At 42.9% G+C, this 15,345-nt stretch overlaps 2 protein-coding genes across 3 annotated transcripts in view; one reads left to right on the plus strand and one right to left on the minus strand.

Moving 5' to 3' along the window:
- Positions 1-9,203, plus strand: part of si:ch211-214c7.4 (mucin-17) — a 31,638-nt gene extending 22,435 nt beyond the window's left edge. For both annotated transcript variants that reach the window (XM_039613244.1, XM_039613245.1), the window contains exons 5-6: positions 24-2,645; positions 4,577-9,203. In XM_039613244.1, the coding sequence (XP_039469178.1) occupies positions 24-2,645; positions 4,577-5,559 (3,605 nt within the window). In that variant the 3' untranslated portion in view covers positions 5,560-9,203. The remainder of the gene's footprint in view (positions 1-23; positions 2,646-4,576) is intronic.
- c6h19orf67 (chromosome 6 C19orf67 homolog) lies at positions 8,345-14,902 on the minus strand. Its single transcript, XM_031727864.2, has 8 exons — positions 14,861-14,902; positions 14,439-14,543; positions 12,282-12,459; positions 12,064-12,208; positions 11,574-11,674; positions 9,971-10,144; positions 9,727-9,870; positions 8,345-9,646 (listed from the first exon to the last, which is right to left on the minus strand). Exons 2-8 carry the CDS (start codon positions 14,533-14,535, stop codon positions 9,523-9,525), a joined length of 963 nt encoding a protein of 320 aa, XP_031583724.1. The 5' UTR covers positions 14,536-14,543; positions 14,861-14,902; the 3' UTR covers positions 8,345-9,522.
- Between the last annotated feature and the right edge of the window lie 443 nt (positions 14,903-15,345).

Consider the following 15,345-nt stretch of genomic DNA (forward strand, 5'->3'; position numbering starts at 1 on the left):
ATTTTTATTTATCCTCTCACCAGATGTCACTCGACCACCACTTACTACAGCAGCCAAGAAACCCACAACAGCTGCAGCATCTGCTACTACCAAAAAACCCGAACCCTCTAAACCCGTGGCCACCGTAAAGGTGAGCACTACATCTAAATCATCCACGACGAAGCCAGTGGAGTCAAAGGCATCACAGTTCAAACCAACACAGCCTGCAAAACATGCCCTCACAAAGAAACCCATCGCTGCTCCACGATTACCTGCCACTAGCAGACCACCCTTTGGCCAAACGCCACCTTCCTCTCCAGCCAACAAAGCGGCAAACGGCACGCCCTCTAAAACAAAACGTGGACCCAAACCCACTCAGACTGTCCCTCCATTCTCTGCCACCAAGAAGAAAGAAGTTTCAAACACTACCACATCTGCTGAAGCGTCACAGAGTAACGCAGCAGCTGCAGTAGCAGCTGCAGTTGCAGCTGGTACTGCAGCAGCAGCTGTGCTAACCAAAACACAAGCAGAGGCCACAGCAGCCTCACCACAAGAGCCATCCTTTGCTGCACCAGAGGAGGTGCCTGCCCCAGTTTTGCCTCAGGAGACCACTGCAGAGATGGCAACTCAAGAGGTCCCTCAAAGCCAAGAAGTAGCTCACTCTCCTCCACAAAGCTCTGAGACAACCATACCAGAGAAGTCTCCGCTAAAAGAAGAAGTTGAAGGCAGTGCTCCCTTAACAACAACAATAACAACAGCACAGGAGCCAACCCCTTCCTCAGTCATGCCTTCATTATCACCTGAGGCCTCAACTCCAGACTTGTCAGAAGCAAATGTTGACTTGTTAACAGACCAACCCTCCTCTGCATCTGCAGTCCTGCCAGCAGCGGCAAATGCTGTCCCTCAGATAGTCCCTCCGGCCAATCTAAATGAGGAAGAAGATGAAGAGGAGAGGGAAGGAAGCCAGCTGGTTTCTCTGTCTGAAATGAGTGGAACCACACAGCCCACAGAGGAGTCCCGTCCTGGGTCAGCTGGACTAGTCGGGGGGTCTGCTTGGAGAGCCAGCGGTGCCTTGCTCTCTGAGCTGGACTCTGAAGAGGTGAGCGGCAGCCAGCAGGGTGCATCTGAACTGAGCGCCCCTGGTGTCCTGGAGGGCACAGAAAGCACGGATGATCTGGGAGATGGTAGTCTCAAAGGAGCCATTGACATGGAAGGAGCCTCAGCAGGTTCTCCTGACTTTGAGAAGGTTCCTGACATACCAGTTAATGATTTTGATGAAGACGAAGATGACGACGAGGACGAGAACGATCGAGTGATTGACATGGATGTAGGCTCCGAGCGGACAGACGAACCGCCAAGACCCAGGCATGACAATGATGTAGATGAGGAGGAAGACGATGATGTGGAGATGGCAAGTGAGGGGGTGACTGAAAGTGGGTTAGAAAGCTACGGGAATGCAGATGAGGATGACTTTGCTGAGGATGAAAGGCTAGACAACTTGAACAGGGTGGCCCAACCACCACCTCCGCCGCCTCTGCTGCCTGCTGCACCAGCTGCTCAGTGGGACCAGCTAAACCCTTTTGCAGATCCCTGGGCAGAACATCAACCTCAACAGCAACAGCGGGTTCTTGAGCCTGAGCTGGTAGGAGCAGCTGCAGCAAGCCCTTTAGCAGACCCTTTGCGAGCAGATTCTGAGACCCCAACTCAGACCTCAGCTCATGCCTGGCTGGAAATGGGATCTGCCACTTTTGTTCATGAAAGCCTAGAAGTTCCCCATCATTTGTCTATCAAAGAGGAGCCACAAAATCTAGAGGGCCAAATGTACTTTGATCAGACCAGTACAGCTCCAATGCAGACTGCGCACCCGCCACCCCTCTCTGCGCCTGGAATGTCTGTGTCAAGCACCGTTAGCAGTGAGACCAGCACACCTGAGGAACTGGGGGACTATAACCGAGATGTAAAGCTCCAGCCGCAAAGTTCACAAACCCCAGTGCTTTCTCCACAGCCTGATCTGGAGGGAGGAGATGAGGAGGAAACTGAGCCAGAGACCCTTCCTGCTGATGAAGTTTTGGGAGGCCCTGCAACTGCCCCAACCTCCAACCCGTCCTCATCCTCAGTAACAGAAGATGAGGCCAGTGACATGGAAGGAGAAGCTCAGCTGGATGATTCCTTGGAGACGCCACTAGTCTCCAACATAACCTTTGACAGCCAGCCTTCAGCCCAGCGCTGCCTGTCCACTGTGGAAGAGGGAGAGGAGGCTGAGACGGAGACGGAGGGCCGTGCAGGGGAAGACACCACTCCACCCTCGGCTACCTCACTGGCATCCTATGGCTTCGACACAATCACCACAACTTCAAACTCCAACGCTCAGTCCACGGGGGAGAACTGTATCAAAAGCCCTGGTATCTTCTCCTTGGAGGAGCTGCCCGAGGAAGCCAAGGAGTCCTGTTTGATCCCACAGCCGTGTCTCGCAGAGCAGCAGTACATAGAGTGTGGGAAGCAGGAAGGAGAGTCGGCTCAGCATGTCAGAGAGGAAGCACCGGGGTCAGAAGACGCGCCAGATCGTTCATCCACTCACCGTTTACAGCAACCAGAGGAAAACCTGGATGATGCCCAGCCTCCATACTATTCTGCTGTGTGTGATAAAACTGAGGACTCTTTTGCAGGTAACGTATAGTTCATCATCTCCCTAACAGCCCAAATCATGACCCTGTCCTCCTTTTGGCCCTGTAGACCAGTCTCCCCTTAATATCAGTTTTCTTGTTGTTTGATCTGCAATCTTTGGGGGTGGATGTAATCAAAGTTAAACTCCAAAAAAAAAAAGGAAAAAAGAAAAAGAAACGGAGAGCAAAAACAGGACAGCCATGGCACTTCAACCTGATATTAAATTTCCATTTAGAGCATATGGCTTCAATTCCTGTATGTGCAATAGCTATGTCTATTTACATGTAATGTGTGAGCGTGCCTGGGTTTTGGTTTCTGTTTAACACAGAATTTTGTGGCTGCCCTGAACTGGCATGGATGTGACTTGTCTGTTTACAGCTCTTAATGAGGGAAAACATAACAAAAGAAATGTGGAATGATGCGTTTCCATGTGTATTTATCCTGTTGCATTTTACTGAACTAAGAAGCTAATGGCTAATCATGAGATTCTGATTGTATGTTCATGTTTGAGTTTGCTCTCCTACATTACACAGGCTTAATCTTCTTGCACTTTAAATTGTACCCTGTCCTCTTTTCTTTTGTTCATCCATCTTTTTGGAGTAATGAACCTTAAAACTTTAAATAAAGATTAGATTTTTACTGTGATTTATCCTCCTACTCTACAGTTTTATTGAAGTGGGCATTTGGGAACAGCGTGTAAATGCTTTTAATTGATGATGTATGGATTTGTGTCAATAATAAGTCCTCACATTACTGCTATTAAACTTACCTCCTTTTAATAACTGTCATACACTTGCAGAGAAACATACTTGAGTTATACTTTTATTTTGAAAATCGGACTTGGTAAGCAGTGAGACTCATCCCTAACCTCAAAGACTTAAATGGTCTAAATATCACAGGCTGAATGAGTGAACTGATCATTTGCTAAATCAGACCCTCGAACACGTCTCAAGCAGCCAAGAAGTTTGAAGCCTCATCGTCGGGCATCGATGGAACCAGCTCTGCTCATACTTCTACTACTGCAATTTCCCTCCAGTTCACTGAGGGTGTGTTGCCATTTCAGCTCTTTTCTACTGCCCTTTTTTTTTTTTTTTTTAATTTAAGCATTCTCGCTGCACTGTGTTAATGTTAACCGAGCTTATGCATGTCAGTGTTGCACACTGGGTTGATTTCATCTCATTACTTTGGATTGGTGTGTTCGGGGACAGCTCGATAGCTTGGCTCTAGAACAATATCTACCTGTTCTTTTTTTTTTTTTCTCCATTTGAATTCTTCTAAAGCCAAGCTATGATTTTTGGTTTCTGGATGTCTGAAAATGCATGGAGAGCTTTTGCATGCATCACTGGTTGTCTAACTATAAACTCTGTTCACGGGTGATGACTGTCAAGAGCTTGCAGTAAGCTTTTCTTTGGTTGTTCATGTCTCACTGTATTTGATAGTGATTGCATATACAGGAAGTTTGGCTGCTTTTTTGCACATTTAAAAAAAAAAAAAAAGAAAAAAAAAGAAACAAAAACCTTTTGCTCTCTGCACAAATTTCCCACCCTCGGCCCAGTCACTGCCCCGAGTCACCTCACCTTAGGAAACTATTTTATTGTTTTGTTTAGGTGTGTTAAGATTATTATTATTTTTTCATTATTATTTTAATTTTTAAAAATAGGCTCCACCCCTCTGACAATGCCACACTGTCACTTGCAAAATTACAGATAACTGCTGGTCACTTTGGTGCTGTAGGCTACCGGCAGACGTTTGGCCTTGGCTTCACAGTGCTTTCACTATTTCTTTATCTAGTACAAGCCTTTAAAGGCTGCCCTTTCCCTCTACACCCTTTCTGCTTGTACTCACACTGCACCGCTGTCACTGTCCTGCTGCCTGTTACCTCCTGTTGTATGTCATGCTACTTGAATCTTCCTTCCCACTTCCTCTCTCACAGGCTTCACTGCACTACCGCACCCTCACCGCCGCGATCACGCAGCATACACCAGAGCCTACTATGACATTATCAAACCTCACGGCGCCGCCGTTACCCCACCGAGGCTGACCTGTGCCGACCTCCCTCCCAGGAGCCTCGGGCAGCAGGCGCTGAGCCCTCAGCTCCGCAGGCTGGAGCAACATCAGAGACAGCTGCAGGAGCTGCAACAACGTAGGGAACAACAGAGCAAACCACTTGAGGAGGCAGAGCAAGAGAGGAAGAGGAGGCAGGAAGAGGAGCAGAGAAGGAAGAAAGAGGAAGCCGAAGAAGAAATAAAGCGCAATAAAGAGGAGGAGGAAAGGCAGATGAAGGAGCGAGCAGAGGCAGCCAAGAAAGAAGAGGAGGAGGAGCTTAGACAGAGGAGAGACCTGGAGCTGCAGCTGCAGCAGCAACAAGAGGAGCTGAAGCAAAGGCAGCAAATCATGCAGTGGCAGCAGGAGCTACAGCAGTCTAACAAAGGTCAGACGGTGTTGCTGTCCCCCTCCTCTGCCCTCTGCACCATCTACGAAGCCCTGGAGAACAGTGATGAAGAGGAAGTGGATGGTGAGGAAGAAATAAATGAGCTAAAACCCACTAAACACAAGGAACCTAAGCAAAAGGACGTTCTCCCTCCCTCCCAGGATGGAGAAAGTTCCTCCCCTTCCAAGTCTCCAGAGCGACCTCCACCCTTGGACCTGGACTGGGGGAAGAAAGTGGACATAGTCCAGCAGCTGATTAATCAGACCCTGCTACTGAATGGAGATAGTTGCTCCTCGCTGCTGCTGTTGCCAGGAGGTGCAGGAGGCACACTGAGCCCCCTGGAGAGCAGCCTGTGGCCCAGTCTGTTGCCTTCATTCACTCCTCCCTCTGCCACGGTCACCTCCGTGAGTAGTTTCTCCCCCGAGGCCACGGGCAGTTCGCCACAGGGGGAGTGGACGGTGGTAGAGCTGGAGACTCACCACTGAAGGACCAGTCACACACTCATACAGGGAACGTGACACAAGTTCTGCCAGTTTATGCACACACCAAACAGGGTGACGAACAGTACACTGTATAAACTCTCGATATTCACTCCTGGAGAAGAGCCGTATAGATTGAGGTAAACATTTTGGGCTGGGCATCATCAATATTACATAATCTGATAAGGAACATAAATGAGATCACACTTCTAAACTCACTCACAATTTTCAGAGTACATGAAGGGAACACGAAGGCAAATTGTATTACTCTGCCCAGACCCATGATCATGTGGTGCTGTAGATCAGTGGTTCCCAACCAGGGTGGCGAATGACTTTGTTCCACACACTCTTTATTTTTATTTTTTTATTTTTAGACTTTCTTTGAATCTTGTTTTTCTTCCAAACTACTGAGTATGTCTACTTACTGGGGGCTTTGAAAACAGCTAAAATTCTGAGTTGTGGCAAAAAGTGACCAATGTTATTTTTAAGAGTTTGGAACCACTGCCCTGAGTTAATTTAAGAGATGATAGTTTTTCTTCCTGTACTGTGAAAACAAGCACAAACAAAACTGTTACCAATGTTTGGTGGTGCTACAGTTGAAATATTGGCTGGTTCTCCAAACACGTTGCTGTTAATGCAAAAAAGTTAATGGAGTAAGACTCTCAGGCAGTACTCAAGATAGTAAATTAAACTAAATGGACTGAATAGGTAAAACGTCTTTAGGTAAATATTTAAAATTCTTCTCTGCAAGTGGGGAAAAATGTTCATTGCCAACAGTATAAAGAGAAATGTGTCCATAGCATCAATCACCGTACGTTTGGTCGTATTTCGTTTATTTTTACTATTCTGAATGAGAAAAGGGATCAAATTAGAGCCTGAGCTGATAAATGTTTCTCCAGAAGACTGACTTCCCTGATGGAAGCACATTTGAAATGCCACAAGTGGCAACCAGCTGATCTGAGCACAGTGTAAACAGAACATTTTAAACAGCACTGTCATATTTTCTTAGCAAGGACAATTTTAAAGAAATCCCTTTCATGTGTCTGAAACGAACAAAAAAACAAAATCGAATGTCGAATTTTTAAATTGCCAAACATTAGTCTTAATATCCTAAATCAGTCGGGCTTTCTTTTAAGATGTGTTATCTGCTTCAGTGATATCGAAACCGAATTTTTAGGTCTGCTTTAGCGTGTATGTAAAATCAGGCTAGACTGAAGAACAGGACCTGAGCTGTGACACCGCCTGAGAGTCTCCGCTGAAAGCCTCTCACTCTGCAGGCGAAGAACCCGAGCTTCATCTCTGCCGATGAAACTCAAGCAGATGAGCACAACCTGACGCCGCATGCTGAAACTTAGCACCTCTCTTACCTCTCACACAACTCTAAACACCAACTTTACACACTAGAAATTCACACACCTGAAACCATATAATCACTAACAGACTCGCATCATGCACCACATCTATTGACTGACATGGTGAAACTGGACACTTATTTGCTGAATCTCTGTACTCATGCACACACAGTGCCAAACAGCAACTGCTGATCCCGGTAAGGCAAACTGTTCCTCACTTGAACCCTCGATTTATGGTGTGTGGGGTTTTGGTTTTTTTTTATTTAAAGCCATACCTGTTAATTTGTACATGTTTACATGCATCATCATCACTTTAGGTAAAAATGGGAACACACTCAGATTGCACTTAATGCAATTCCTTATAGTATTTAAAATTTGTACCCGTTCAAATCTAGTTATTCTTGAGGCCTAGATGTCCCTGTCATCCCATTTTAAGGTAATTTATTCCAGACTGAGGTCAAAGACATTGTTAGATTAGGAAAAGATGAAGGAAATGATGTCAGTCTGAGCTGCTCAGATCGCAGTTCCTCACCAAAGGTCAGTACAACCTGTGGTCTGTGCAACCCTTTTGAAACACTGGAATCAGGTTTTTAGTAAGCTTGTGTTCTTATCATTATTATCATTGTTTAGAATGGACAGAACTGGTTAGTGTTTAAATACTTTTGCAGGATCTGTAGCCCAACGTTATATTTAAATAGTCTTCCTTAGGTTCTCGCACTTGCGTCGCTTCAGTGACAGACTGCATGATTTAAGGCCAGCTGTCAGATGCAGATTCAACGCAACTAATGAGCTCTGGGTTTAACCGACACTGCTGTGAGGTGCGAGGAGATGTTTAAAGGGACTGGATGCAGCTTATTCTGGGTGTTCACTGTTGAATGAGCTGCAGTATGAAGAGTGTTGTTATATCTGTGCCGTATGTGGATGTCCGTTTGTGTTTAATGGGATTCTTCTAGTTGTGAATCTAAATGGAGGGCTTATAAATCTGGCACTCGTCCCCCCTCGCCCCCTCCATCCACATCCTGTTGAGTCATATCTTGGCTCCCTGCCTTGGCCTTTCCTCTGTGGATCAGTGGCATAAAGACCGAATTGTGTTTGATAATGGAATTCAAAGCAGGGAGCCGAATATTAAACTGCAGACTGAGACTCGATGTTCGGTACTTTTGCCCCTTTCCCACGATTGGCTCCAGCAGAGAGTCCTCCACATGTTAGAGCGTATTCTACGTTTGCATTCCTGCAGCTCCAGGCGGGGAACACGTGGCGCTCAGTATTTTTATTAAATGTCCTTGGTGTGTTTTCAAGTATTTGCGGGTATATCGTTAAAGACTGATCACTGTAATGAAGGAAGACTCCACTTTACTTTTGTACTTCAGAGTTTTAGAGTTATAGTAGCAGTTTTAAGAGTTATATTTAGATTTTTATTGAATAGAGAATGAAAGATGTTGAGTGTAAATGGTAGATTTTATTCTTTGTAAGTAAATTGCCTTTCTTCATGTTCAACCAACAGAACTAATGAGCTGAATGGTAACAAGGTCAAACTGAACACATTTCATTATTTACTTAGGCTCAGAGTCCGTCGGTCTCTCATTTGCTTTGTAATTTATTGAAAATGAAGCCTGTGTGTGCTCCTTTAATGTCTTCATGAACCAGGTGAATTGGGCCGTCTTGCTCAAGGCCCAGACCGTGGCAGCTTGTTCTGAAGTGTAATGTCTCTTTGTTCATTTCTGTAGACAAATCTGTGACTGTGTAATTATTACAATGCAATGTTTCATGTAAATAAAAAGTTTTTTTTTTTTAATAACACTGCCTTTTTTTTAACATGCGTGGTTACAAATTGTGCAACTATGGGAATGTTTAAAACGTCAGACAGGAAGTCTTCAGAAATCTTTTACAATGCAAACATGCAAACTTCACAGCATTATTAAACAACTTTACCTCCACAGGTTTTCAGACGCCTCCGTGTTTTTACAACTAACAAAAGTAGAACGGTTTCTCTGCATCTCCAGATGCAAACTAAAGACATTGAACCTAACAGCTGGACACTCGAGGGTTTTTGTTTTTTGTTTTTGTTTTTTTAAGGTTAAGGATCTGTTTCCATCAGCCTGATGAAATCTGAACATCTCAGCTTCAGGTCTAAAGATGCCTCCTGGTCAATTGCCATCAACAGCTGTGATGCCAATATGACTGCAGTAAATGTAGTAGGATTTATTTATGCTGAGTCACAGTAGCACAAGACTTTAGATGTCTATATGAGTTAATCAGCTGAGCACAGAATGTCCTTTTGTTTGCAGTAACGTTAAAGCATGTACACTTCACCCTGGTGCAGCTCTCCATCACTGCTGCAGGAGTGTCTGAATGAAGCGGTGAATATAAACGTAGCACGTCTGAATACCGTCGCTGTGACCAACCAATGAAGTGGTCAGGGTCATGTATCACAAGCAACACGGAAACACAGATAATTCTTGCTCTGACGTCCAAACTGAAACTAGATGTTCAAACTCCTCACATCAGCTGGATGCAGATGAATCTGCAACACGCTGCATTAAAAGTGATCAATGCTTTCAACATGCTTTAAAACTCGAACTGTTTCTTACATCCTCTAAAACACACCAAAATGATGCTAATCTGTCTCTAGAGTCAAGAGCAGCTTCATCAAGGAGTCTGTAGCCTTGCAGCTAGATGGCTCGTCCTCACCCAGAAACAAGAGTCTGTGGTAATCAGCCAGAGGGACTTCACACAAGATCCTGAAACATGATCAGACACAGATATGTCAGAAAATCCTAATCAGGGACACAGCTCAAGGTTTTCTTAAATAGCAGCCTACCAGTCATATATATCATCTGAGTTGGGATCAGGGTCCACCTGCACCCAGCGACCAATGGACCAGATGCCCTTCAGATCATCATTACCGTGGCTATCGTCAGCCTCTTTGTGTGCTGTGAAATCATCCTCATAGCACAAGAAGTAGCTTGAAACCCAGGAATGAGACATGAAAGATGACTTAAATGACTCAAAGTGAACAAAAAACAGAAAACAGAACATGGAGATGCTTCAACATCCAGCCTCACTAATCAGTTTCTTCCTCTCTCTCCTCGTCCTTGTTGAGTTTCTCCACATTCCAGCGCATGCGTTTGTACAGCCCCGTGTTGACCTGGGAGAGGTACGGCGTGGGTACACAGTAACGGAAAGCAGTCAGCCTCAGGTGGCCAAGCTGACTCTGGCCGATGCAGAACTGAGACACGCTGAGAACAAAAACACAAAAGAAGGTGGAAGTTGGATGTTCAGAGTAAAAGTTTATAGCAACAGTTACGGTGCTAGGTTTGTGCAGAGAAGAAGAAATGATAGGAGTAAAAAAAAAAAAAAAAAAGGCACAAAATGCTGATTCTAAACGGTAAATTCTGCATGCAGGTGCAAAGAAAATGTGAAGTCATCTGTAGGACGGGGAAGAAATGTGACCACACGGGGTTTAAAATTAATACAGGTTTATGTGTAAAGGATAAAGAGTACTAGATATAAAATGTAGACATAAGCACAAACTACAGGATGATGATGATTTGAAGAATCAACAGGTTAGTCATATTGTAAACTTGTAATGACGTTACAGTTAGTTTCAAAAGTTTAAATACACATATCAGCGGCATGAATGTCATGCTAATTTTTTTTTTATTATATAATTGAACTGTTCGTTTTTCCAGGGTGGAATGATTGCACAGTATACTTCTTCAGTGACAATTGGGTGCAAAAGTTTGAATTTATTTTTGGATTTACTCTAATCCACACAGAGTCAAAGTACACATACATCCCTGCTAATATTTGGTTAAATGTTCCTTAGCAACTTGTACCTTTACTGGATTCTTTTGGTTGCCATCGACAAGCTCCTGGAATAATTCTGGTTGGATATTTGACCACTCTTCTTGGTAGAATTAGTAAAGTTAATTCAAATTTGATGTCTGAAATTTGATATCTGTTTTTTAAGTATAGGATACGGTTGAGGTCGGGCGTTTGAGAAGTCCATTCCAGAAGCTAAACGGGCTACTTTTTTCGGTGTGAACCCTCTCAGTCAATGGCGATGTAAAACTGGTGACAGTAGTGTTCATCAGTTTCCAATTCCTGGCAGGCTTGAGCTTTGGTGGCTCCTGGGTGGTTCCTGAGCATCCTAACCGATTTCCTCCCATCTGAGCGTGACCCTTTGGGTCTGCAGTTTAGAAATAGCTCCAAAAGAAGACCTTCCTGACTTATGTAAATCTACAATTCTCCTCCTTCAGAGTTCCTAGGACTTTCTCATTGTTCTGACTACTGATAAAGCCAGTGAGTGCTGTCCAACAAATCCTTTTTATGCAGCAAAGATAAACTACCAGTTTTAGTCAATCATGATCACTAACACAAGTCAGTCTTGGCCTTGTCAAGTTAGAATTCATTTTAGAATCTTTAACTCCACTTATTACAGTACTCGAGTGAGCTGATGTATATTTTTTGACTTAAGAGAAAATCCAAAATAAATTCAAACTTGTGGTTTCAATTCTGGAAAAAGTTTTAAAAGCATGACATTCATGCCCATAATGAGTGAATGTAAACTTTCACCCACAAGTGTAGCTCAATAAGCCTAAATCCTGCTTCATGGTACAAACACACTGTAAACAAAAGCATGTATTAGTTTGCATAAGCGTGCACCTTTGGGGCTCCTTCTCATCCAAACTGAGAAGACTGTAGCTGGAACACCTCAGCAGCATCTGCTCCAACTTGTCACACAGCTGCTGAGAGAAGTCCAACAGCTGCACACACACACACACACACACACACACACAAAATTTTCAAGTTGTAGACACACGTGGAACGATACACCTCCGACTCAGGCAGTTTGTTCCAACAGCTGATGCACAAACTGTTCTGAAGCAACTGACCACAACAACATTTATTTCTTATATGAAGTGCAATAAGCTTTCTGTCAAATACATAATTTAACTACTCAACAGATGAACCTGTTGCTTCCAATCAAAGTCAACTACAGTGGTGTGAAAAGCGTTTGCCCCCTTCTTGATTTCCTTTATTTTGGATTGTCAAAAAATTTAATTATTAGATGAAGATAACACAAGTAAGCACAAAATGTTTTTTCTAAATGAAGGTGTTTATCAAGAAATGCTATAAAACTGTGAAAATTTACCCTTGTGCAACTCTCAGCTGGCAGAGGGTTGCTTTGGGACACGGTGCTTCTGGTTAGGTGTTCCAGGTGGTTAAAGAAAGGCTGACAGGTGTACAGGAAACTTTGCACAGCAGTAACTACAGTGTCCCTGCTTACACACTTCTGCCTGCCAGGACACACAAAAAACCTTCATGATACAGAGAAATGACAAAAATGAGTGCAACAAAACAGGAACCTACCCCTGGATGAGGCAGTCAAGTATGCAATCTGCTTTGCTCAAGAAGAACTGGAGCTGCAGCCAGATACTTTTCTCAACCTGGCTCAAGTCTGGGCAGCTGCAGCACCCATATTTCCCACAGGATGGCGCCATAGCAACGTCAGCCAAAAACGATCGTTGCCTCTCCACCTCTGAAACACCTAACCATGTGCATAAACACAGAGAACAGGATGATGATGATCGCTTCACAGTGCTCTTTCATTAAGGTTTAGTATTTTCTGAAAAACAAATACAAGACTTAGAAACCTTGGAGACAAAGATATTTTTAGAGTAATGCTGACTGCAAACAAGAAAGCCATTACCAAAAACATCTCTATACTGTACATGATGGCGAGGCTGAGTTTCTCCTGTAGGTTTGAACCAGATCAGTTTATAGGGTTTTAGATCAGACTGGAACACTTTGATTCTGATTGGTTTGTTGCTTCAAATGTTTATGAATTTATGAAAGAAAACAAAGAAAAAGGAAAAAAAGTAATAGTAAATTAAAAGGGTCGTTAGATGTTTATTTTACATTTTTAATTTATTTTTTAAATTGGTTTTCTTTTCTTCAATTAGTATTATGTTTTTGTTTTTTCCGATTCATGATTAATTTTCCTCCATTTTCTACTTTTTCATTCTTTTGGAAAAACCATGCAAGCCTGTGATCAAAACCATTTTTCACTTGATATTTATTGCTAAACATTTAAAAGAATTTTACTACACCATTAAAACGAATGGTCCACATGTGTTATACCCACATAAATAAAATAAAAAATAATAGAAAACAACTGCACTCGAAATTATGTCAGATATATTAAAATTGGTTTCAACAGCACAAATAATAAAAGCCTGCACGCTGGACTTGTTTTTACTGCACTAAAAACTTCTTAAAGTAGATTTAAAAAGAACAAAGAAAATAAAATGAATATATACAAAATGCAAAACTGTTGCCTTAAAAGTAAATACAGCCCAGCATGTGAGCTGCTGATGAGTGAATTACTGGTATTCATATCCAACCTGTCCGAGTTAGAGCAGGACATCATCAGCAGGCCGATGATGAAGTGTTGTAATCTGTATGCACATGTGCACAGATGATGGTAAAACACCTCTTTATAGAGCCTCCTGTGTTCCAGTCTCTATATCACTTTTGTGGTGCGATTACACTAAAACAAATGTGTAACCGTGATGTTCCTACAAATTCATGTATCGATCAACTGATTCTAACTTTATCTCCAAACTGCTCAACCTGAGCTAATGCACTCATTTCTAATATCTCCTGCTCACTCCCAATGAAATTCTTAACATCTACAGCTCTGCTATCATCCAGCTCTGCTTCCTATCATTTTGCTAATGCTGGCATCTCCAAATCATACATCATAGCAGGTCTCACTACCATAATGCAACTTTATCACTATTTCTGCTTCCCCGAACAGTCATCTCGACCCACTCCACCCTCCAACCACTGTCTGCTTCACCTTTCTTGTGCACCGTCCATTAAATTGGATGGTTGAACCCAGGTATTTCAATTCATCTACCTTCACTTACTGTCCTCCTTGTATCTTCACTGTTACACCTCTGTCTCTCATTCACACACATGTATACTGTCTTGCTTATACTGACTTTCATTCCTCTTCTCTCCAGAGCATACCTCCACCTGCTCCCTATTCTCATTAACCCATCTGTTATTCCTACCACCCGCTTGTCTTCATACATGTCCTGCTGGCCAGCCTTGTAATTCTCTATCAAGGCACCGACAGCAAATTCTTAGTAGTGCTCTTTGTCATCATTAACACATACCGGCGATCAGTGATTGTCACTTCTCTCCTTACACTAACTTAATCGACTCTTTCCCACAGCTTCATAGTATGTCTCATCAGCTTTATCCCTCTGCTGTTACTACAGCTCTTCACATCACCTTTGTTCTTGAAAATAAGTACCACTTCTTCCCCATTTCTTCCTCCACCTCTCCAAGACTGTGTTAAACGGTGTGGTTAAAAAGTCTGCTGCCCTCTCTTTTAAACATCTTCATACCTCCACAGGTATGTGATCTGGACCAGCCACCTTTCCACTCTTCATCCTCCTCCTAACTGCCAATTTTCTTTTGCACTAACATGTACTACAGTGTCTTCTACCATCTGACCTGCATATGTGCCGATTTGCAGACGGTCCTTGCCGTTTGAATCCTGTAGATCCAGATCCAGGTGTTGCCCTGATGCTGAGACTTCAGTGATCGACATGCTTCCCGCTGCAGGCAAGTGGACGTTAACTGAACAGCTGCTGAAAATCAAACTACATTAGAGAAGCATTTCTGGCTTTGCCACAGGTATCATGAGTGAACTCTTTACTAACGTCCTGCTAATTCACGATAACACAGCGATCTAGCTAGCTACAGGACGCAAACACGAAAAGAAAGTGAAATTTGGCAGCCAAATACTGTTTTTTATTAGAATTAACGAAAAGGATTATTAAATGTTAAGCTGGGATCGCCCCAGCTCACTAGCACGTTTACTGGGAGCCGGCTTTACCATTAACAACTTCGCTAGCTTAGCTGTTAGCCGTTACCCTTCTTTTGCACGTCAGCCTCTTTTCCAAGGTCAAAGGTCCCTGCCTAGCAACAAAAAAGTAAATAATAAAATAAATCACGTAAAATTATAAGCTTCACGATTTTACACTGCCTGCAACTGTGCGTTGTCTTTATTTTTCTTTATTTTTTATTTTATTTTGTTTTTTTGTTTTAATGGATTTTTTGTTTGACACTGAAAAACAACAGAACAAAAACAAATAAATGGGTCTGTGAGTCAAAATTTCCACCTAATATATTGAAATTTCAAGATAGATATCTTAAAATTTCAGTTAATTCTGAATTAACTCAAAATTTCTAGAAACTTAATCCATAACTAAAAAATTTTGACTCAAGTCACTGAGACTTGGTTTAACTCTTGTGGCTTTTATTTTATTTTCCCTTTGGCAGAAAGAAACAGATTTTTTTTTCTTTTGCTTCTGGAGCACAAACATGCTAAAACAGATGCGCTGGCGCAAATGATAGC

This window comes from Oreochromis aureus, linkage group 6, assembly GCF_013358895.1.
Source record: "Oreochromis aureus strain Israel breed Guangdong linkage group 6, ZZ_aureus, whole genome shotgun sequence".
Taxonomy (NCBI): Eukaryota; Metazoa; Chordata; class Actinopteri; order Cichliformes; family Cichlidae; genus Oreochromis; species Oreochromis aureus.